The sequence below is a fragment of the Aedes albopictus genome, chromosome 2 (genome assembly GCF_035046485.1).
Source record: "Aedes albopictus strain Foshan chromosome 2, AalbF5, whole genome shotgun sequence".
NCBI lineage: Eukaryota > Metazoa > Arthropoda > Insecta > Diptera > Culicidae > Aedes > Aedes albopictus.
This window is the reverse complement of record NC_085137.1, coordinates 481,135,131-481,158,156: the sequence shown is the minus strand read 5'-3', so window position 1 is coordinate 481,158,156 and position 23,026 is coordinate 481,135,131. Positions and strand designations below refer to the sequence as shown.

Sequence of the window (23,026 nt, the reverse complement as noted above, 5' to 3'; positions counted from 1 at the left end):
ATTGTGCCAAGGAACACCGAAAATCACACAATTATGGGTCACTTTTTGTGCAGCATAATATTGACAGTTCTGCGTACATGGGCATTGCATACTTTTAGGCGTTTATCGGTGGTTGTGTTGGAGAATTTGTCCCAATTTTGAAAAATTGATTTCAAATCGTGAAAACACGCTTCGTTAAGAGGTTTGAGGCCAGTTTTGGATTCCACTATAGTTGATCTATCGAGAATAAGTGATCATTCATTGAAAAAATAGACAAAACATTATTGTTGAGCCGATTTCTCTTGAGTGACCCATAATAGGCAGCAAATTGACCCATAATTGTTACACAGCCAATTTTGACCCATTATTGTGGTTTTCATTATTCACCAACATTTTAGTAATTTTCACAGCCTAAAGTGGATTTTACAAGCATATTTTTATTTAAAACAATAAAAAGGGGTTTCAAAGAAGAGAATATAAAATAAAAATAATGAAAGTGTTATTTTTGTATGAAAAACGATTTATATTATGAAATGGTTGTTCCTTGAGTGACCCATAATTGTGCAATGAGTGTATATGATTTTCGATTGCTTATAACGAATTTGGTATTCAATGATAATTGACTTTGGCTTTTGACGACAACTACGGCATAGACAAACAGACGTAACAATGGCGAAATTTCCATGAACCACGCTTTTAACGATCATTTTTAATCTTCACAGTTGTGTCTTTCACAACCAGAGGCGCGCGCATCGTTTTTATTTGCGTTTGACGTTTAACACTAGCGCCTTCTATCGACGATATTGCACAACACAGTGTTTCGTGAAACATTTCCACCAGGTGATGGTGGTGTGAACTGAGCTATGGATTTTCACGAAAATTGTTCTAGGTGTTACGTCTGTTTGTCTGAGACTACGGTTTCATGCTTCCTTCCTACTGGTTCATATTCTATCGTATTAGTGTCAATCAGAATAACACCTAATTAGTCAAACAAATCAGTTCCGAATTCTAATCACCCTGCGCCTAGTGGACACTTTATTCTAATCGACCCACTCACGCGTCCAAACGTGCATTGACCCGCTGCAGTCAGGTTAATTGGTTTCCAGTTCAAAAAGAAGTACGAAATTGATAACGCGATGGTACTACTTCAGACTTCTGCTGAGGCAGTCAGCGTCACGTTTCAATTTCCTATAAACATTGATAGCCTGAAACCTAGTTCTGCTGGTTGAGAGTTATGGAACTGAATAAGTAGCGATATAGTAGTACTCTTTCTTCTCTGTAAGTGTAAATCTCTGGAGTAGTTCTTATCACTTGTGGAAGCCTTTATCAACAGTAAACAGCATTATTTTCCGTGTCTGTTTATCAAGATTTTGTAGGAAATGAGAATACCTCTTCACTGGATGCACGTACTTGGAGCTTATCAGTGAATAGAGTGAAATATTGCATAAATTCAAACAAATGATAAGAACGAACGGTTGCAACCTGATAACCGATCCCAGTATGTTTGAGAGCTTATCGATCAGAGATGAATTATTAAAAATCTAGTATAAAGGACTGAGTTTTCAAATCTGTAACATACGCTGTGTGAAAATACATGACACAATATACCAAGTTGAATGGGTTAAAACAATGATTTACCCAAAAAGCTTCTCAGCCTTACGCGCCTGGTCTAACCAATACCGCGAGCAATGTTTGCATCCCACATCTCTTATGTGCAGATACCGTGGAATGATGTAAAATTGTACTCATATAGCCGATGCGATAAACGCACGGGTATCCAGTTCTTAAAATTTATGACGAATATATAACCAAATAAGTTTTCTATGTTTTACGAAAGTTACCCCAAACTGAATTGAAGAATGACCTCAAAATTTTAATCTATCAACAATAATTGGTTTGCAAATAACTTTTTTCAAGATTTTTTCCGATGAATTCGGTAAAAGGCAGTTGAAAGCTAACAGAAAATAGGTTTGCTCACATCTTAAAATTTGTTACATCGAATTTCCAGCGAAACGGCTGATATTTTTTTTTAGAAAATTTTGCAACTTTTTACAAATATTTTTGTAAAAGTTGGTCATAAATTATTTTCAAAGTTTCTTTGACTTATTATCTTTCGAATGATACCTAGATTTATTAAAATCGGACGCAAATTAGCGGAGATACCCTGGTAGAGATGAATAACAAACTAGTAACTTAATAAGAATAACATATTTTTTCATCATATCAAAATTTGCAATTGTTTAGTTTTTTTTTTTTGTGAATAGCTCAGGATGACACATGCATAACAAAACATGTTATCTTGTAAAACTTGTAATTGGCGAGTTATAAGTGAATAGTATAATAACATAATAATAACAAATATTACTATGACCATAATATCAAAACCATAACACAATTTACCATTATATTAAAGTATGTTATTATTTTGACATTCTTTTTACTATTATTTTGTTATTACAATGGCAAAATCAGTTATTCTTTAGTTGTTATGCTGCCATAGAAATTTAGTTATAATTTTTGTTATTTCAACTCTTATTTCAAACAAACTAATAGCAACTTTTGCCATCCAAACATTCTATTTCAATGGTAAAATTTAATTTGCCCTTCATTTGCCATTTCGCTCTACCCGGGTATGGGCTTGAAAAATACATTTTTTGAAGGGGTGACCCCAAACTTTTGATTTCGCAGTGTATGTACTTGGTGAATTCTTGGATTTGGCAGTTTAGTCTTTTGGAAGTCTCAATGGCTAGGTTCCAAAGACTTTTTTTCGAATAAAATGCCAAATTTGTCTTCAGAACGATGGTTCTTTTTAGGCAAAGACTCGACCTAAGTCCACATTTTATCGGAGTTCGAAGTGATAATGCCTTACGGTACCACAAATACCATTCAGTAGTGCCCAGTCTGTTTTGGGGTGAATGATAAGCTTATACTAACGCGACGCCGGCGCTGCTCATCATTCATCGTTGCAAGACAATCGCGAGAATCGTCGTCGTAGTCGCGGCTTCCACCCAGTCATCGTCAATCAGTTGGTTGTGCTCTCGCAACGAGTGCAGACGCGAATTGTGGCACGCGAAGTTGGTCGTACTGCGCAGGTTAACTAGCGCATTTATTGCTGTATTAACCCAATTCAGTTCAGTTCGATTTGCATTATCGGGAATTTCCTGCCGCCAACAGTCTTATAGTGCCAAGTGAATTTTTATTAAAGAATTTCAACCTGTTATTTCTTTGAAACGCAAACACCAGGACAAGTTACAATGGCATCAAAGATGAAGAAGGAAAAGATTGGAATCATCGGAAGGTAAGTACAGCTCTCAAATGTGACATCGATATCAAACTAACAGTGAATTACAACATCTCGGTAGTTGATTCAAATTCCACTGGTCAACTGTTTCTTTCACTGCTACTCAATATGCTCTAAAAGAGGACTTTCTATCCATTATGATCTTGCATAAAAACTGGTTCCATTACATCACTGGTCCCAATTTGCCAGATTGAGAGGAACTGCATAAGTATATGCTCAATTATTAGGACTAGTGAAGGCGGTTTGAACCCGTCGTAGTTCGATGAACGTTTTAGGGGTTTTGAAAGCAGGTCAACTGTAAGCGTCGGCAGTTTGGAGTATTGAAAAAAAAACTGGATTATTTTGAAGTGCTTCAAAGACGAGATATAAATTTGATTATCTAATAATGAACCATGATGATAACATGAAATAACATTTTTTAATTTAAGAATCGATAAAATATTAACAAGGTTTGAAAAGGATTTTGTGGTCCTTAATTCAAGAAAGTGGTGGGCGTCAACACTATTTTCTGTACGCCGGACCACTGGAAAGCTCGTATAGCCGATGCTATATGCGCAACGGTATTCGTCAAGACCGTGCTGAAGGTGACGGATTCGATTCCCGGTCGGTCCAGGCACTTTTCGTAAAGAAAACTTCATGGACTTCCTTGAATATAGAGTATCTTCGTGCTCGTGCCTACCACACGATATTTACATACAAAATGGACATTGACTGAAAAAGATCTCAGTTAATAACTGTGGAACTGCTCGTAGAACATTAAGCTGAGAAGTAAGCTTTCTCCCAGTTGAAACGTTATGCCGAAAAGAAAAAGGAGAAGAACCACTCGGAAAGTCTACTGATTCATCACAAATATCGGCAAATATTGTTTTCGCGCAGAATAATTAGTACTCCGAAATTTTCTCCAGGAGTTTCATCAGCAACTTCTCAAAGATTTCCTGCAACAATGCCTCCAGGTCCAGAGGTTTCTCCGGATAAAGTCATGATCTAGAAATTCCTCCAAGAGTTTCTTCAGGAATTTATCCAGGAGTTTCGAATTCCGAGCATATTTCTCCAACAGTTCCAGAGGATTCTCTGGAGCAATTCCTAGAGAAACTCTTGGAAGAATTCCCAGAATAATTGCATGAGAATCTAACGGAGGAATTCCGGCATGAAATTTTGCAGGAATTTCTGAAAGAACTCTTAAAGTGCTTCCCAGTAAAACACAAAGTGAAAAATTTCGCTGATACCAACCCGTGTGGTCAATTATGATGCTAAACATACTCTACTCAGGGGCTGTCCATTAATTATGTAAGGGAATTTTTGCGATTTCCCGTTACCCCTTCCCCCCTTCGTAAGATTTTTTGTATGAAACCACAAATATTTTTGTATGGCGCGTAAGATTTCTTAAACCCCCCCTCCCTCCATAAACCCTTACGTAATTAATGGACAGCCCCTTACATATATACAGGTGGGTAAATTATTGGTTAAATTAGGAAAAACACAGATTAGGTCAAGCTTGCTATTTGGTGAAAACATTCCCAATATGATGCGATTCGCATTCGACAACGAATACGTTTTCACCCTTTCTCGCTTTATCAAACCAACCTCCCGTACGAATAGCAAACGAACAGACTCGACGCTGATTAGCATTGTTGGCTGCTCCTTTTCGCCGTTGAGCTGTTGCGTTCCAGCCAAGCCTGTCTTTTCATCGCTGAGCAGTGCACAGTGGTCTACGAACCAGATTAACGATGAAAGATGCATTCAACGCCTTCAAATGAGCTTTTAGGTAAATATGGTCTTCTGCAAAGTTGTCCCTAATAATAAGGCCCTCTTTCCAATTTGCATAAAAATTAGGGTGGTCCATATTTTCAAAGAAATTGGTAAGCAAACTTTTTTATTTGCAAGAATAACTATATACATTCTTCGGGAAATATTTTTCCCAAAATGTAGAGGCAGATTCATTATTTGGGAATTATTTATTTCCATAAATCATATAACTATATTACTCCAGATGCTTTTGAATACTCACTGGAACTCCCGCGAGAATTTCAATTGATAGTTTAACTGGAAACTACGAATACTCAAAATTCTCGAGAATTTGCTGAACCAGGAGTTTTACCAGGGACTTATGCTAAAGCTTCACCAAAAAGGGGGTTTCCCGATAACTTACTCCAGTTTTCTCCAAACATTTCTATTCACAAGTTCAACAAATGAGTACATCCAAGAGCTTCATGAAAAGCAACAGAAATCTTTCAAACAAAATATTAGAAATACTTTTATGAACTACAACAGGTGTGCTTTGAGGAATTCCGTCAGATACTAAGAACCCCTTTAAATATTATTTCAATTGTTTTTCACTAACTATTTTTAAATTGTAAGAATTACTCATCCAGTTTTTCATAATTTTTAATTTTAATTTATTGTTGGGACAATTCATTCATTCATTAAAATTTTTTATCAGCATCCTGTCCAAATTTCTCAAAGACTTTTCGCTCAAATGACAAAGGCTATATCAAGTATTCTCCTAGAGATTGTACAAGGATATTTTTTTAGGAAGAAGTTTTAATTTAATTGTTATGTTTTTTTTAACTTTTGTAAGACGCTTGATGTTTTCTGGAACATCTTCTTCTTCTTCTTCTTGGCGTAACGTCCTCACTGGGACAAAGCCTGCTTCTCAGCTTAGTGTTCTATGAGCACTTCCACAGTTATTAACTGAGAGCTTCCTCTGCCAATGACCATTTTGCATGTGTATATCGTGTGGCAGGCACGAAGATACTCTATGCCCAAGGAAACCAAGGAAATTTCCTTTACGAAAAGATCCTGGACCGACCGGGAATCGAACCCGTCACCCTCAGCATGGTCATGCTGAATACCCGTGCGTTTACCGCCTCGGCTATATGGGCTATATGGGTTTTCTGGAACATGTTCAGCCTGAAATGCATAAGTGACACATGAATCTATAAATATTTGAATGTGTCTCAACCAGTATTTCCACCAGAATGTTTAGAATATCTTTGAAATTGTTCAAATTGTGATGTTAGGTAACATCTCTATGATTAACTTTAGTTGTCATGGCTCGATGACAAGATATTAATTTCCAAGAATGGTTTTTACGCCAGTTCACCCACTATGTTATATAGTTCAACAGTTGTTGGTTGCATTTCCCACAGATTCACGTACTCATGCTTCTGGAGAATGTACAAATTTTAGAATTTTGGAAATTCCCGGTGGCTAGCAACAATTCCCGAGGTTTTCCCGACTTTTTCCCGGTGGCTTCGAATTCCCGAGCTTTTCCCGGTTTTCCCGGAATTCCCGACTGGGTGGCCACCCTGGCTAGTGTTCGTGTGTTGAAATGTCACTTATCTATATAAGGTACTTCCACAGATAACATATGTTTATCCTAGAACAAAATTTCGTACTCACGAAACAGGCGGGTGCCAATAAACGTAGTCACGGTTTACTCTCTAAATCATGAGTAAGCTTTGTGTTGGTTTTTCACTCGCGAGTTGCTTCACGATGAGAATATTCACATCCCTGGTCCTGGAGGAACTTCTGGAAATAAGCTCCAAGGATAACTCCTGAAGGAATCCCTGAATCTCTCTATGGTATGCAGGAATAAATCCCGAAATAATCCCTGAGCAACTCGTCCTGGAGAAATCCTCGAATACTTATTAAGGAATCCTTGATGAAAAAAAAAACTTCTGAGAAATTCCTGAAATGCGAAATAAAAATAGAGATGCTATAAAAACTGTGAGAGGAAATCTTAGGCGAACTGATAGAAAATCTGTAAGAAAATAAAGTGATAAATCTAGACGTAATCTTCGAAGAAATGCTGGTGCATTTTTTTTTCTCGTGGATATACTTGTGGAAAAACTCAAAGGACAAATCCTGGAGGATTCCCTGATAAACTCTATCTGGAAGAATCCCTGAAACAACTCTTCGAAAAAAAGACTCCAAATAATCCCTTAAGGCGAAACTGAAAGCATTTTTTCATTTTTTTGGTTTTTCATTTTTCATTAAATAACGAAGCAATATTTTCAAAATCGGTTTTCGTACACATGTAGAGTATGGATCAGTGTATCTTCTGAATTTTTTTGTGGTGGAAAATGTTTTCCATTTTTGCAAAAACCATTTTTTTGTGAAATTTTGTTCAAAAATGGTTTTTGCAAAAACGAAAAACATTTTCTACAACAAAAAAAATCAGAAGATACCCTGATCCATACTCTACATGTGTACGAAAACCGATTTTGAAAATATTGCTTCGTTATTTAATAAAAAATCAACATTAAAAAAGTGAGGAAATGCTTCCAGTTTCGCCTTAAGGAACCTTTGAAGGAACTGCTAATGGAGGAATCTCGGGATGAGCTCCTGTTGGAGTTCTTGATGAAAATTGTGGAGGAATCCCTGATGGAACTCATAGTAGAAGCCCCTGTTAGCGCCAATTTTGTCGATGTTAGCAGATTCTTATGAGATTGGGAGTCATGTAGGATCGAACAAATAGATAGCCACATGATGCGTGACCATTTTCCATTACTTCAGGATCACTTCGGCTTTCCCGCTCGAATTTGCGTTATTGAAACGACTATAAATATCCGCCAAAGGCTCCTAAATACAATAAGTGTTTTGTGTTTCACGTCGTGCAGTAAATCAATTGACCAAGATGAACTGATCTGTGTTGTACATCTGCAGTCCAGAAGAAATACCAGTTACAGAACTTGACGATTTCACGACACCGACATCAAAGACGCTTGAATGTGCGAAAACATCCCCAATAGAGCCCTTCTTGAAGGAATCGCTGATGGAATTCTTGGAGGAATCACTAATCAACATTTTGGGGAAATCTCTGAAGAAACCACTAGTAGAGGAAGTCCTAAACTGCCCTTTTTGAAAATACCATGAAAGAAATCTTGAAGGAATCCCTGAACCAATCTTTTCTAAAGCATTGTCAGAAAAAACTCTTCCAGTAGAAAATCTCGAAAAAAAAATTATCGGAAATAACTCATTCATAAGTCATAAAGAAATGACTCACAGAAACTTTGTAGAAATTCCTGAACGAAATCTTGGAGGATTTTTTTATGCAATTCTTAGAAAAACTTCTGTAGGAACTTCTGAAAAAAAAACTTCAAGAATTTTTTAATTTTGGGAAACCGCTACACTATAGGGCTAGGATTGCAATCTAGCGGAACTAAATTAATTACCGTAATCCGTGGTAATATTGATATTTTTTTTCGATCTTTCTCTGATAGTTTCCTTACAAAAGCAAACGTCACATGATTTACATTTTAAAACATGTTCTGGCCCTCTTAGTAGGGGAGACTGGGGAGACTTGATCCCTTTTTCTTAATTTACTTGAAACTTTAAGAAAAAAAAACACAAAACTAGATTTTTCGTACAGAATGGCAGATAAACATCTATTGCAAGTTTATACACAACAGAAGGACTTTAAATTATTGTTAATGTTTTCAAAACTGTGTTCTTATGGAGGCATGTCTTATGATGTGTTTTTCAAAACTGGGTGACACTTGATCCCCCTTTGAGCACATGGTTTATTTAAAGGGAAAATAATTCCAGAGTCTTCCTATTCATTTTCTTTTCTAATTTTCTTGTATCTTCGATGAATATGGCATGTTTGAAATTGTAAGATTTCCTTAAATTTTTAAGGATATGCCGTATTTTCAAAATGGGGAGACTTGATCCCCCTTTTCTTGGTTTGTACTAAAGTTATAATTATCTGACTCATTTTATCGTTGAATAGACTAGAATTCCAAGTAAATAGAGGCTTCCGAATAGAATTTTATTTTTCACATGTATAATGTGTGTGTAATCCTCGAGGGATCAAGTCTCCCCATGTCACTGTTGTGTATACTAGACTGAATTAATTAAAATATGATAACAACAGCCTTATTTGGAAAAATAAGTTTGAAAGTATTTTATTTAAACTATGTGCTGTGAAATTTTGACACGTTTTGGTTCAATTTTCACAAAATTATTGAGATTTTTCGGAATCGCCTAAAAGATTTCTGAAGGACTGAAAACAAACCATCAGTCGTTAAAAAATAATACAATGTACAATCGAAATCACATGTAGCCAAAACATAGTCGTTTGTCCAGGAGTAGTTTTAGAAAAAAAAATATGCTAGAAGAAAAATGTTTTTGATTTCGAGCAAATATGGGGGGAACAAGTCTCCCCAGGGATCAAGTCTCCTCAGTCTCCCCTACGTGTTAAGCTACTTTTAAAAGTGTTCCGTAACATTGAAAAACGTTTACATAAACTTTTGAATCGCATTTCTGATTTTGTTGATTTGGGATAACATTGATCACCTAAGTGAACAATGTTCGTTTGTGCTAAAATCACCTTGACTAAATTTGAGGTCTCTGATTTGGAATATGTACGTTGTCAAACTTCTTACAAGTTATGTACTCTTTTAGTTATTTTAGAATATTTTTTTTTCTAAATAATGATAAACGCCTGAAGGCAACTTAACCACTAGGCTAACTGGAGACCCTGAATGCTGTGAATGCTCGTCATACCTTAAAAACAAATGCAGTAAACAGTAGTTAAGACATTCTTTTACTCAACGTTAGTTGCTACTGGTGTTGTTGAGTAATTTGAAACAAAAACTTTTGCTTTGAGAAGGCGCCCAATGATGATTGTTCATCAAATATTCCAGTGAAAATTACTTTTACCAAGCCAGAAATATCTTTTCTTATCGATATGGTAACTGGTAACTTTCATTATGTTTGAAAATTAAATATTTTGTTTGTGGGATTTGTTTCATTTCTACTTCGCTATATTTTTTGACCGCTTTTTGCAACTTCAAATTTTAATCATCTAGTTAACCCTCTCATACATAAGCCCGCCTTTAGACGGGGTATAGTTTGAGAATTTTTGTATTTTTTTTTCTGTGGACAATCATTTTTTTATATTTTTGGCTGATGTTTAGGACTATTGTGTATATCGCAAAATGGTTTTTAGTGTCTTTTGAAGCTTATTTACAATTTTTAAAAATCATTGAAAAATTGATGTTTTAGCCACCTTTCAGTAGTCATTGTGTATTTTGTATTGAATCGCTTCAATTTACATATTTTAAATTTTTCCCAAATCATACCATCATAGTAAAATAGTTCAAATCAATACACTCTAAAATGATTTTTCCTAAAATTACACGGAAAATGAAATTTCCTATGAAAAAAAATTAGAACAAAAATATTTCAACAATAATCATAAAATCTAAAAAAATCCGTCTCCAAAATAGGCTTCCAGGAAAAATTTAAAAGTGTGGGGATGGTCAAAAATAAAAATAAGAAAAATCAAAAACCGAAATTCACAAAATCGATAATTATAAAAGAATCATCTTCCAAAACATGTTTAAATCGATTTTAGATGACGAAAAATGATATTTGAATCAAAATCAAAAATTTGGGTATTAGAGGGTTAACAGAGCCCATTTTTTTTTTAATTTTGAAAAAACATCAACAAAGTTGATATTATTTGCTTCGTTAGAATGTTTACTATAAGAGCTAAAAGAAGCTTTTTTGGTTATTGTTCTCAAATTGAAATGGCAGTCAATCGTTTGTGTATTTATAATTTCTGAAACAGTCTATATATGCCTTCATTTCTTGGACTTCGTGGCATATCTGCATGTTTGGACGTTATGCCACGGAAAAATGCGCCATAAAGCTCTGGAACATTATCGCCTCGAGCTTTATGATACTTCACAGTTCTAAAGCATCGCATGGCAGGCAGCTGGTGTTAGTATTTTTTGCCAGGGCAGAGGGAGTAGTAAAAAAATCTATTCTTGATTTTCAAATGAGTATTTCTACATCATGTCGATTTTGAATGAAAAGTAAACTGCATCGCCATCTTTCTAACCCGTCTCCATCTTTCCAGCGGACTGATTGGCAGATCATGGGCCATGCTGTTTGCCGGTGTTGGCTATCAGGTCACCATTTTCGATATCATCCCCGAGGTGGTCGAGAAAGCCCTCCAGCTGACCAAGGATGAGCTGAACAGTCTGGAACGGCAAGGATTGCTTCGAGGAACCCTTAATGCTGCTGAACAGTTCGCGTGCATTCGCGGGTCGCACAACCTGAAGGAAACCGTGGACGGTGCGTTGTTCCTGCAGGAATGCGTCCCGGAGAATTTGGATTTGAAGAAAAAGTTGTACGGCGATTTGGACAAGGTGGTAGGAAAGGATACGATTATTTCCAGTTCGACGAGCACTTTTATGCCGTCGTTGTTCAGCAAGGACTTGAACCACAAGGATCAGGTGGGATGCAACCGCAAGACGAAACTTGGTCAAACTTAATTAATAATCTTTCGATTCTTCTAGGTTCTGGTTTCTCACCCAGTGAATCCCCCATACTACGTTCCTTTGGTGGAAATTGTGCCAGCTCCTTGGACAAGACCAGAATTTACGGCCAAAACTCGGGAACTGATGACGGAAATCGGTCAGAAACCCGTTACGCTGTCCCGAGAAATTGAAGGCTTCGCCCTGAACCGCATCCAGTATGCCATTCTGAATGAAACGTGGCGCCTGGTGGCGGACGGTATCTTGAGCGTCAAGGACATCGACAGTGTCATGTCCGATGGGCTGGGAATGCGCTACGCCTTCCTGGGTCCGCTGGAAACGGCCCACCTGAATGCCGAGGGAATGCTCAGCTATTGCGATCGGTATTGTAACACCATATACGCCGTGAGTCAGACGATGGGAGCCACTCCGAGAATGGAGGGACCGGTGGCGCAGCAGGTGGCCAAGGAACTTGAAGAGATGGTACCACTGGATCAGCTACCCGAGAGACGAGCCTGGCGAGATGCTTGCTTGACCAAGCTGGCTCAGTTGAAGAAAACTATTTGAGCCGTTGGATGAGAGTGATGAACTAAATACGTACTATTCTAAGTTGTGTTCTTGTTGTATATCACATCCGAATTGCTTGAGAATCATTTAATGATATCCTCGAAGTTGATTATATTAAGGACTGTTCATTAAAGAAAGTGGACACCTGTTTTTCAATAGAAAATATTTATTTTCGAACAAATTCATAAGTTTGTTTTTTATTTAATACAATCAACATACATGTGGCCGAATTCACGAGAGTTTGAACATTTATTTCGCATTTCTGAAGAACGCTCGGACTTTCCTCTTGATACCTCCCATTAGATTCTGCACAACTTTCTCCGTAACATTTCGTTGTGCCGCAGACCAAATTTTCTTGAAGTAATCAACAGAGCTTACTTCTCTTCAATCTTTCTTGAGATGCCGCTTAATTATTGTCCAGTATCTTTTCACATGACGCAGTTCAGGGAAGTTTGGTGGATTTTGCCATTTTTCGACAAAATCGACTTTTTCCGTCTTGAGCATCTCTAGTGTATTAGAAACGTAATGAGCGGATGCCAGATCCGGCCAAAACAATGGAGGATCCGTATGTTTTCGATAGATGGGTAGAAGTCGTTTTTTGATGCATTCCTTTATGTTATTTTCACCGTTGATTGTTCCTGTTGTGAAGTACAAAGAACTGTTTAAGTCGCATAAACAACTGACTTGCCACACCTAAAACTTTTTTCCAAATTTTCGGTTCTGATGTACCCTACATCATCCAACACATCTGTTCCCTGCTCAGCGTTGAAAAATTGCGGTACCGGAAGTGTAATAGTATGCCAATTCTCAAAACGACAACTTTTTGGAACACCATTTGTGCAGAATTTATCTGCTAGTCGCTAAGCTAATCCAACCTATCGCTCAAAATTTCTCACTTTTTTCGTTTTCTTTGAATGTGTTGCCGAAGTAAACAATGTTTTTACACACTGAGCAAAAATTCACAATTTTTTGTTGAGTTTTAACTCTAAACTATTGGTAAACAGATGTCCACTTTCTTTAATGAACAGTTTTTATATGTTATGTGAAGAAACTCCTAAAAAATACATTTCAAATATGCAGCTCTAACACGTTGAAGTTGAGTTTGTATGAGTTAACAACTAGAAACTTGTTCGAGCTGCCTCGAATATTTAAAACAATACATAAGAAAACAACTGACTTTCGACAAGCCAAAACATCTTCTGAAAAAGTATACCTATTTACATTGCTTAATCTGGCTTTGTGGACCTTTCCAACGTGTCTGAGCTCTATTTTCGATTAAGTCCACCATATTATTGGATTAAAAAATGTTTCGTCGGATACTAGATACTAAGGCCTTCAGCTATTGATTAATCGGCAAAATTTTCTTTCAGATAGTGAAAATGAGACTCAACGAACATCTCAAAATTGTCGGGAATAACGTGATACTTGTGCCGTATGAAAGCAAGCACGTGCCAAAGTATCACGAATGGATGAAAAGCCCAGAACTTCAGGAGCTCACCGCGTCAGAACCACTATCCCTGGAAGAGGAATACCAGATGCAGAAATCCTGGCGAGAGGATGATGATAGTGCGTACCTAATGGCTTTCTTTCAGTATCTACAGACTGCAAACACATTCGCCCATCTCCCGATTTCTTTTTTTTTAGAATGCACATTCCTAATCCTGGATAAAGCCGAGTACGATGGAAGTGGAGACGAGATAGCTGCGTTGATCGGTGATACCAATATATTTCTACAGCCGAACGATTCCGAGGAGGACGACGATGGCCTCAAAACCGGAGAAATAGAAATCATGATCGCGGAACCGCTAGCCCGAGGGAAACGTTACGGATGGGAATCGACACTGCTGATGCTCCTCTACGGCATCAAACATCTGAACCTGCGGCGATACAAGGCAATCACCAAGGACACCAACGACAAATCTATGCAAATGTTCACCAAGATGGCATTCCGGGAGGTGAAACGAGTTCCGGTGTTCCAAGAAGTTACCTTCGAAAAACGAATCGACGACGAATGGGTCAGCTGGATCGAACGGGAGATTTCTTTCGCGATTGAACCGTACCCTAGCTAGGCCGTGCGGATATACTTTTCTTGCATTACAGATGTTTTTTATTGTTTTTTTAATTCTAATAGATCGAATTCTGTTCTTTTAGTCTTTATGATTTCCTCACACTAATTTCCACCTCGGCTGTTCCTTTTTTTAGTCTCTTATTTTCTTACGATCAACTGATTTCCTTCGTCTAAACCTAATCAGAGCTATTATCTCCTTTCTTATGTGTCATTCGGATTCACATCTACCCTTACTACTACTGCTACTTACTAATTGGTTGATGGGGCAGTGCGCACAAATGGTTCTGTACTCTCATTCTACATTAGCTATATTTGGCAGATTTTTTTTTTATTCAATTCTTACTTTTTGCTTCACTCCTTCCCGCTTCTTTTTTATTATAATTTAATTCGATTTAGCTTCACTAACATTACATACACAAGAAAAGATGTTTAAACTATTAGATTGCATTTTTCCCTCAGATAAAGGCGACAGCTGAGGCGTCGTCCAAAAGTTACGTAAAGATCGGATGGAGAAAAGATATCCGCCCGAGCGGTATGCAACTTATTGATGCCACAAGCTAGAATACTAGTTTAGAGAAACAGATTAGAATGAAAACTGTTTTTTTTTCTTCAGGAAAGAATAAAGAAACGACAGCTGAGTCGCCAAAAGATTCTACAATATGTTTACTTTGAGCAATAGTAGGAAAGAACTATTTAAATAAAAGTTTACAAAACGAGACTTTATCTCTGGTAGCATAAATTAACTAAGTTTCGGTCATACATAGTTTAGTTAAACACAGCCATCTCTATAAAGAGATGCACATTTATGTGTGTATGTTGTCACTTTTGTGTTTTTCTTTTCAATTTATTTAATTCATATATTTGTTTCGTCTATCTAATTGTTATCGCCTAGGAAAATTGTAATGTTTTAATGGTTTTAATGCTTCTTCAAGTTTATGTTTCTATGTGTAGGTCACTATAACAAACATTAGCTTTTACGTCCGGTGATGATAGTGATACTTATTATTTTAAATGAACTTCTCAGTTTCTTCGCTTTTTTCATTAGTTACGATTTTCACGTCATTAGAAATATCCTCCGAAATTGATGAAACTCAAAAATAACCTGCAAGTATGGAGAAATGACCTTTCCTGCTTTATGATCAGCCCTGTAGAATAGTGTGTCTCTATTGAATGCGAGATTTCATTTCATTCGTTCAAACTTATATTGCAGGCGACTCATTCAAAAATTCTTTCCAAATCGAAAATCTTTCAAAATTATTTCGTGAATAACAATAGAAATCTCTTTCCGGGGTTTCTCCTGGATGATTTTCCGTGATTTCCAGAGGTTCTTGTGGGATTTCTTTTTGAGTTACGCAACTCCGAGATTTCTCCTAGGTTAGATTTTTCTGGATACTTCCCTAAGTTCCTTGCTGAATTTTATAGAGACGAGCCAGCCAAGGGCTGAAAGTCTCTTTAATAAAGACAAATCAATCAATCAGTTGCTGGGTTTTCCCAAAAGTTTGTCTCGGAATTTCTCAAAAGCATTTTACTGGATTTTTTCAAGAAATTTTTCCAGAGTTTGCCATGGAGCTCTTTCTAACATGTCTGCAGGAGTTATTCCTAAGATAGCTTTCAAAGTTTTTAGGTATTTCCCGAAATTTATCCCTAGATTTCTTCTCAAGTTTGTCCAGAGAATTCTGCACAAGTTCTTACTGACAATTATCATGGAGATATTTCCGGGATTTTTGCAGAAGTTCCTAATGATATTCCACACAAAGCTCCTCCCGGGATATCTTCCAGAGGTTTGCAGGATGTTTCCCAGAGCATATCTTGCGGTAGTTCGTCTAAGATTTAACTTCAAGGATTCCTCTGAACTTCCTCCCGGGATCTGTACCGAGGTTCGTCTAATGATTTCTCGTGATTTGTCTAATAGTTCCTGCTAGGATATCTCCAATAGCTCTCCTGAAGTACCTCGTGAGACTTCACTCGGAACTACTTCTCACGAAGCTCCTTCTAGGATTTTTTGTGCAGGTTTTCTCGGAAACATACTTAAGGAATTCCTCGTAAGAAATTGGATGATTCCTCCAGAAAATTTTCCTGAGATAGTTAAGGAATTCCAGCAGGAATTTCAGAAGAAATTATTACAGAAATCTCAAATAGTACTCTGAAGTTACGGAGGGAAATGACGAATTCCGAGAAAACAATTAAGTACGATTCCGGGAGGAACTCTGCTTGCAAAATTTCTCTTAGAGTTAAGCGATTCCTCACGAGATTCCATCACGGAAAGTTAGAAGTTTTCCCATATTCATAGTCCCATCTTTGCTGGACTTCCCATGCAAATGGGACAGATATGCGGCAGTATAGTTCCTCCATTGTTTTTTACAGAGATGTTTCTCAAAATTCTTACGGGGTTCATACTGAAGTTTCTCCGAAATTATTGCAGGAGTTTTTCAAGGAATTTCAAGGAAGAGTGTTTCCTAAGAGTTGGTGTCGGGATTTCTGCAGGTGTTTCCGCAGATGTTTCTGATGTAGGTCTTCCCTGGATTTCTATGATCTTACTTGGAGTTGTTTCCGGAATTACTTCCAGTTGCATTCCGTGATTTTTCTCGGAGTGCTTTCCGAAAGCAATCCGATAGATTAGAAGTTTTTCCGGGAATCTCATCAGCCTTTCTCCGGGGATCTCTACCGCAGTCCTAAAGGGGATTTCCCCAACAGTTATCCTAAAGTTCCTCGAAAGGCATTGCTCGAAGTTCCTTGCGATAGTTAGCCCTGGTGGAATGCTGTGAGGGACTCCACGAGAAAACTACGGGAGAAAATCTATGATGAATTCTGTGAAAACTTCTCAGAGAAATTCTGGCAGGAACTTCAGTAGCAATTCAAGAAAAACCTCTAATAGAAATTACGGCAAAAAATCCGAACAAATTCTGCATCAACCTCGAAAGGATTGAAATCCTGAGAGCACTTGTAGGAAAACATAAATCGAGAGAAACTTTCTATACAAATCTCGACAGAAATTCTTCTCTAGATTTCTTTTAGAGGATCTTCCAATGTTTGTCCCAGAGTTTTTCGTGAGTATTCTCCTGTGTTCCTAAAAAAATGTGTATTTTCTCAGAGATGCTTGCGAAATTTCTCTTGGAGTTGAGGGATTCTTCACGAGGCTTATCATGGGAGGTTAAAAGTTTTCCCATTATCCATACTAAGTTGCTACCTTGTTTTCACAGATTTTTTTTTCTGGATTTGTCTCAGAGGTTCTTCTGAGATTCATACTAGAGTTCCTCCAAAATTAATGAGGGAGTTTCTCCCGGAAATTCTTTCAGTGTGTTTCTATGTTCCCTTTTACTGAGTTTTCTGTTGAACTTTCTCCCAAGATTTCTTCCTGAGTTGGTGTCGGGATTTCTGCAAGCGTTCCCGCTGATGTTTCTCATGGAGTTCCTCCCAAGTTTTCTGTGATTTTACATGGAGTTCTTCCCGGAATTATTTCCAGTTGTACGCCGTGATTTTTCTCGGCGTTCTATCCAGAACCAATCCGATGATCATTCTGTGGTTTATCTTGGATTTTTTTTTTTCGGAATTCTTCTTGTACTTCCTCCTGGTATCTCTACCGTAGTTGTACTTGTGCTTTTTTCCAGTAGCTTTTCTGAAACTCATCATGAGACTTCTCTTGCAGATCCTACCGGGATTTCTCTTACCATTTCTCTGAGAAGTGGTCATCCTGGGATTTCTCCAATAGTTCTCCTAAAGTTTCTCGTGAGAATATACTCGGAATTCCTTGTGAATTTTTTTACGGAGCTCCTTACGGAAGTTTTCATGCAGTTTTACCTTCTGGGATAATTTCAGGAATTGCTTGCGAGGACTTAGAGGATCCTCTCTGGATTTAAGAGAAATCATGGTATGGAACCAAGATGAAACACCAAGAAAAAATTGAACTAAATTCTAGTGGAATCCACGGGGAGTTCTAAGAGGTTAGAGTAGTTCCGTGAATTCTACAATCTCATGCAGAATTTCGAAAGAACTTTCTAAGTTCAAGTCTCGGAAGGAATTCCGATAGAAATCCCATGAGTAACCACGGAAATATCTTAATAAAAACTGCGGAATATCACAAGAAAACCTGAAATTCATCATGAGACTTCACACGGAGTTCCTTCCGAGATTTCTCACGGAGTTCGTTTTCTCCAAAAGTCCCTCTAAAGTTCCTTATGAGACTTTCCTCGGAGTTCCTATGGACATTTCTTGCGGAGTTCCTGAAGCTTTTCTCGGTGTATCTCCTAGAAAAAAATCATGAATTCCTTGTGAGGACTTAGAGAATTCCTCTGTGAATTTTAAAGAAGTCATGGTAGGAAACCCAGATGAAATGCCAGGAAATTTTGAATTAAATCCTAGTAGAATACGCGATCAACCCCATGGGCTTGGAGGAGTTCCGGGAGGAACTTTTGGTGAAATCTTAAGCCAAACTCCGGTAAAAATTACACACTGCTTAAGGTATCATGATGCAACACTGCGCTTTCAAACAAATCATCGACTTTTTGCTTTTCAATGATTGTTTGCCTCGCGTTTTTGAAGTGATAAAAACTGATAATTCTGCAGTAACGCAGCTGAAAAAGTATCATCGCAATCACTGCTAGTAAGCATATGGTATGATAGTTTTTCATTCGAATTCGCTTTCGTGGCTGATAATTATCACTTTGAAATCTCAAGCCTTATATCCAACATGGCTGCCGATGCTGATGATGCCGTAAGAAGCCTTAATTTCGAGAAACTTTTTCGGAATCTCGGAAGAAACTCCTGGAGAAATCCTTAGAGAATCCCTTGAAGAATTCCCAAGAAAAACGGTGAGACTTTCCGCGAAAACTTCTAGAATTAATCCCGGAATGAAATATAAAAGAAGTTTTCCACGGGCTCGGGCAAACACACGGGCGTAGCCAAAAAAAGCTGGCTAAACCCGTGAGGATAGCCGAGGCCCGTGGCTACACGTTCATTTCTTAAGTGGATGGTCATGGGGTCGATCCTATGCTCTAACGGACCATGGATATCGGCTAACGGCAACTCATAATGGAAATGGACCCCCAATCGGACTGGAAAAGGAACAAAGAGCCACATATGATCATCCTCGTGCTCATCATTCTAGCATGGACATGGTAGAAAAGTGACTTCAGCGCAAAGGAAACCAGTTTGATATTGTAGAATTGAATACATTTAGACGCTGTAAGTGCAGCTACCAGTTGGAATCGCTCACGCAGTGCCTAGTGGTTGAGTCGTTGAAGAATAAAAGATGTAAGCCCGTGAGGAGACATTTTGGAGGAAATCCGGAAGGAACCCCTTTAGAAATCTATAGGAAAAAACACGAAAAAAGCTTCTGTATGAATCCCAAGCATAATTCCATCAGAATTTTCAAGAGAAACTCTATTAATTAAGGATTCCGCGATAATCTCGGGGGGAATTGGGAGCAAATCCGAAAATCTCTTAAGAAAAATTCGGGGAAGGAACTTCGAATCTTCAAACGAAATCCTGAAAGAAACTCTTCCAGAACTTTTGTTTCGGAATGAATGAAAGGAGGACGTAAGGAACAAATTCAGCGGTAAACTTCTGCAGGCGACTCGGAATGGACTCCTGTAGAAAACCTGCAAGAACATCTGGGAAAAAAATCCCTGGGAGAACTCTGAAACAAATCCCTCGAAAAAATATGAGAGAAATTTCGAAATATAGTACTGAAGAAACACAATGGAATCGACAAATCTTGGGAGAAACTCTTAGAGAAAATTAAAGAGGCCCTTCCAAGAAAAAAAAATCCGAGATAAAATCAAAGCGGAACTCTAGTAAGAATCCCGGGAGGCATTCCTGATGGAATCCGTGAGAGGGATTCCGCAAGTCGCAAAAACATTCCAAGTATGAATCACGGCAGAAAGTCACGAAAATTTCAGAAGGAATTCAAGGAAGGATTTCTTAACAAAAACTCGGAAGGAAGTCCATGAAATTCTCAGAAGCAATTCCATGGTAAGAATCTACAAACGGCTTGGTAGAATGTCTGGGAAAAAATCACAGGAAACACTAAAAGAAATTCCCTGAAAATATCTGGGAGAATTTTTGGAAGATACTTCTGAAGCAATCCCAGGAGAAAACCTGAGAAGTCACGGTAGTAACTCCAGGAGAGATCTTGAGAGGAACGCTGGTATAATATCCGAGAAGTTTTTGGACATAATCTCGGGAACTCCTATATAAAACCAAAGAGAAGCCTCCCAGGAAAAATCCCGAGATGACGAGATAAATTCAAGAAAGGCATCCCGTTAGATATTCCATGATGGAATCCGGGATAGGGATTCTGTAAGGAATCGCGGTAGAAATTCAAATAGGGATCCCGGACTTACTTCAAGGAAGAATTATCGAAATTTTAGGAGAAATACATAGGAATAGATTTGAAAGCAAAGCTCTTAAGGTGAATATATAACGAAGCCACCCCTCGAATTTTCAAGAGCACAAATCTGAAGAACCAATTGATGGATTGTGCTGAAAAGTTGATCGATTGGTCACCACCAGCGGGTGACCAATCGATCAACTTTTCAGTGTGGTGAGACATTTGGTTCTTCAGATTTGTGCTCATGAAAATTCGAGGAGTGGCTTCGTTATATATTCACCTTAAAGAATATACGAAGGAAACTCCTATGCCTGGAGGTGACAATACACTGGATTCCGTCAAAGTTCACTAGTGCCTATCGAAACCTATCGAAAGAGGATTCAATGATTCTATTGTTTCCTCCCATTTTTCATCAAGATATTTTGTTTCAGAATTTTCATCGAAACGCCAACCCGGAAGCACATTTGACAACAAAAGTTTATCCCATTATTTCAACCTTTGCATCCAATAGAACGCACCATAATCAACAGAGATTACACACACACACTTCCAAATCCCAATCGGCGAAGAAGCAAAATCACACAGATGGCAGCACAGCGAATTTTTCTTTACTCCTAAAAACTGAACTATGGACTAAACTAGTTAGGTGTATAAAGAAGGAGAGCTGCACAAACAACTTGATGCGCTTCGTTTTTTTTTTCTAGCTTATCCACAGCAACAGTTCGATTCGGTGGTAAATAATTGACTAAACAGAAAACAATGATAATACAAAACAATAAATATAATCCTAATGCATTAGACAGTATTATTAGCTTTCAGTTCCTAAAAGAAAATCAGCCTTATCGTATAAAAGTTTGTGTTTCTGTGTGGGTCCGTTCCCTAATTATGCTATTGTAGTAGTTGCTCCGTACGGATTGTAAAGATCCGCGCAGAGAAGAAAATGAAATCGTTTTTTTTTTCGTTCCGGTAGTTTATAAATTCCAGCGTGTGTAATGTTTGTTGTAGGTAGGTAAGTGATTCAATTCGCGTAATGCCGCCGAACCGGAAACCACCGGTCTCTCGTCGTGGCAGGCAAAACAGGCAGTGATTGAGTATATTCGCAGTAATCTTCGTCATTCCTATTTATAATAATTGGTATGTGTTTGAGCTGCTTCAGGATGCTGTGCTATACCTGTTGTGATTTTTACTTTTCGCTGATTGGGATTTGGAGGTCGTTTATCTTTACTAAAACTCGACTGAAAAACATATACACTTTCGCTTAATTTCTTTTTTTTTCTGACACAAGGATCATTCAATAAGTTATCAAGGTATGTCGTCTAACAGTGTTATAGCAATATGCACACGCTTCGGAAACGATCCTTTGGGTTAAATTACATTCTCTCTTATTCATAAATTAAACGATACACATTTTCACAAAAGGAGGTGTCGTCACTTCAAAGTGCGTCAGATGTCAGATGCATACTTTCTTATCGTTGTTAATTGCGTGTGTTTTAGGATGGATCATCATGACTGATCATTTTAACAAAATCAAAGCTTTTTTGCTATTTGGAGTTAGTGGCCGTACAGTCACAAATTTTGTTCTTGTACCAATACACCGAACTCGCCGAATATTCGTCCATTCGAGAACCATGAAAACCTAAATATCTAGAACCTGTTGGCTTTGAAGAAACAATAAAACTACTGTTACACAACATTGTTTTAGATTCCATGGTGAATTCATTCAGGAATTCAATCAGAAATCAGGTAAAATCTTTCTTTATAATTCTCAGTAAAACATCTAAAGCAGTTGCTGACAAGCTCAAATGGAGAAATGCTTACAAGAAGTTCAAGCACTTTTTTTCTTTAAACTTTAGAAATCCGAATGACCTTATGCCAAATGTCTTTATGGCAAACAGGGATGCCGTATATACAGACTCATCTGTATTATACAGATTTTTGAGCATCCGTACAGATTTCTCATAGGTATTTTAGGATCTATACCATTTGGTATAAGAAGGATAGTCCTCGATCATGTATGCCAAAAGTTCAATATGCGTCCGTCTCTCGGTGTTCTAAAAAAATATGTATGTACCAAGTATTTCTAATTCCAAACATGGAAAAGTTTCGATTTCTAGTAAGACAGTCAACTTTACAACTTTAGTTTCTTTCAACAGTGACAATCCATCCTATTGAGGTGGTTTTTAAGCACTTCTGGATTCATTTGAGATGAAGACAGTTATGCAACAAGTATCTTGTCGATTATGTTGAGTTACACAGCAAACTACTAACAAACAAAGTATGCATCCTTGTTACATATGTGTGTTTGTTGGCTTATTTCTTACAAGCCGATGCTTGCTGACGTAATTGGTTATTCGTAATGTTACACAATAGTGATTACTAAAACTTAATCATAAATAGATACAGATAAAGCGAATCAATCGGTTATTACCTGCCGGTGAAGATATTTATCGAGTTGGTACCACCGCGCTTCCGGATCAGTCGCGCCGATACTGAAATAGCAGAAACAATATCGT

At 37.7% G+C, this 23,026-nt stretch overlaps 3 protein-coding genes across 5 annotated transcripts in view; 2 read left to right on the top strand and 1 right to left on the bottom strand.

Annotated features, from left to right (window-relative positions):
- LOC109399231 (alpha/beta-tubulin-N-acetyltransferase 9) overlaps positions 1-14,835 on the top strand; it is a 29,246-nt gene extending 14,411 nt beyond the window's left edge. The window contains exons 2-3 of the mRNA XM_062854119.1: positions 13,488-13,683; positions 13,762-14,835. Of these exons, the coding sequence (XP_062710103.1) occupies positions 13,497-13,683; positions 13,762-14,186 (612 nt within the window). The 5' untranslated portion in view covers positions 13,488-13,496 and the 3' untranslated portion in view covers positions 14,187-14,835. The remainder of the gene's footprint in view (positions 1-13,487; positions 13,684-13,761) is intronic.
- On the top strand, positions 2,907-12,159 carry LOC109399229 (lambda-crystallin homolog). Its single transcript, XM_062854118.1, has 3 exons — positions 2,907-3,277; positions 11,151-11,529; positions 11,593-12,159. Exons 1-3 carry the CDS (start codon positions 3,234-3,236, stop codon positions 12,115-12,117), a joined length of 948 nt encoding a protein of 315 aa, XP_062710102.1. The 5' UTR covers positions 2,907-3,233; the 3' UTR covers positions 12,118-12,159.
- A 7,963-nt stretch (positions 14,836-22,798) lies between the features above and the next one.
- LOC109399228 (arf-GAP with dual PH domain-containing protein 1) overlaps positions 22,799-23,026 on the bottom strand; it is a 42,410-nt gene continuing 42,182 nt past the window's right edge. For all 3 annotated transcript variants that reach the window (XM_062854114.1, XM_062854116.1, XM_062854117.1), the window contains one exon: positions 22,799-23,002. In XM_062854114.1, the coding sequence (XP_062710098.1) occupies positions 22,938-23,002 (65 nt within the window). In that variant the 3' untranslated portion in view covers positions 22,799-22,937. The remainder of the gene's footprint in view (positions 23,003-23,026) is intronic.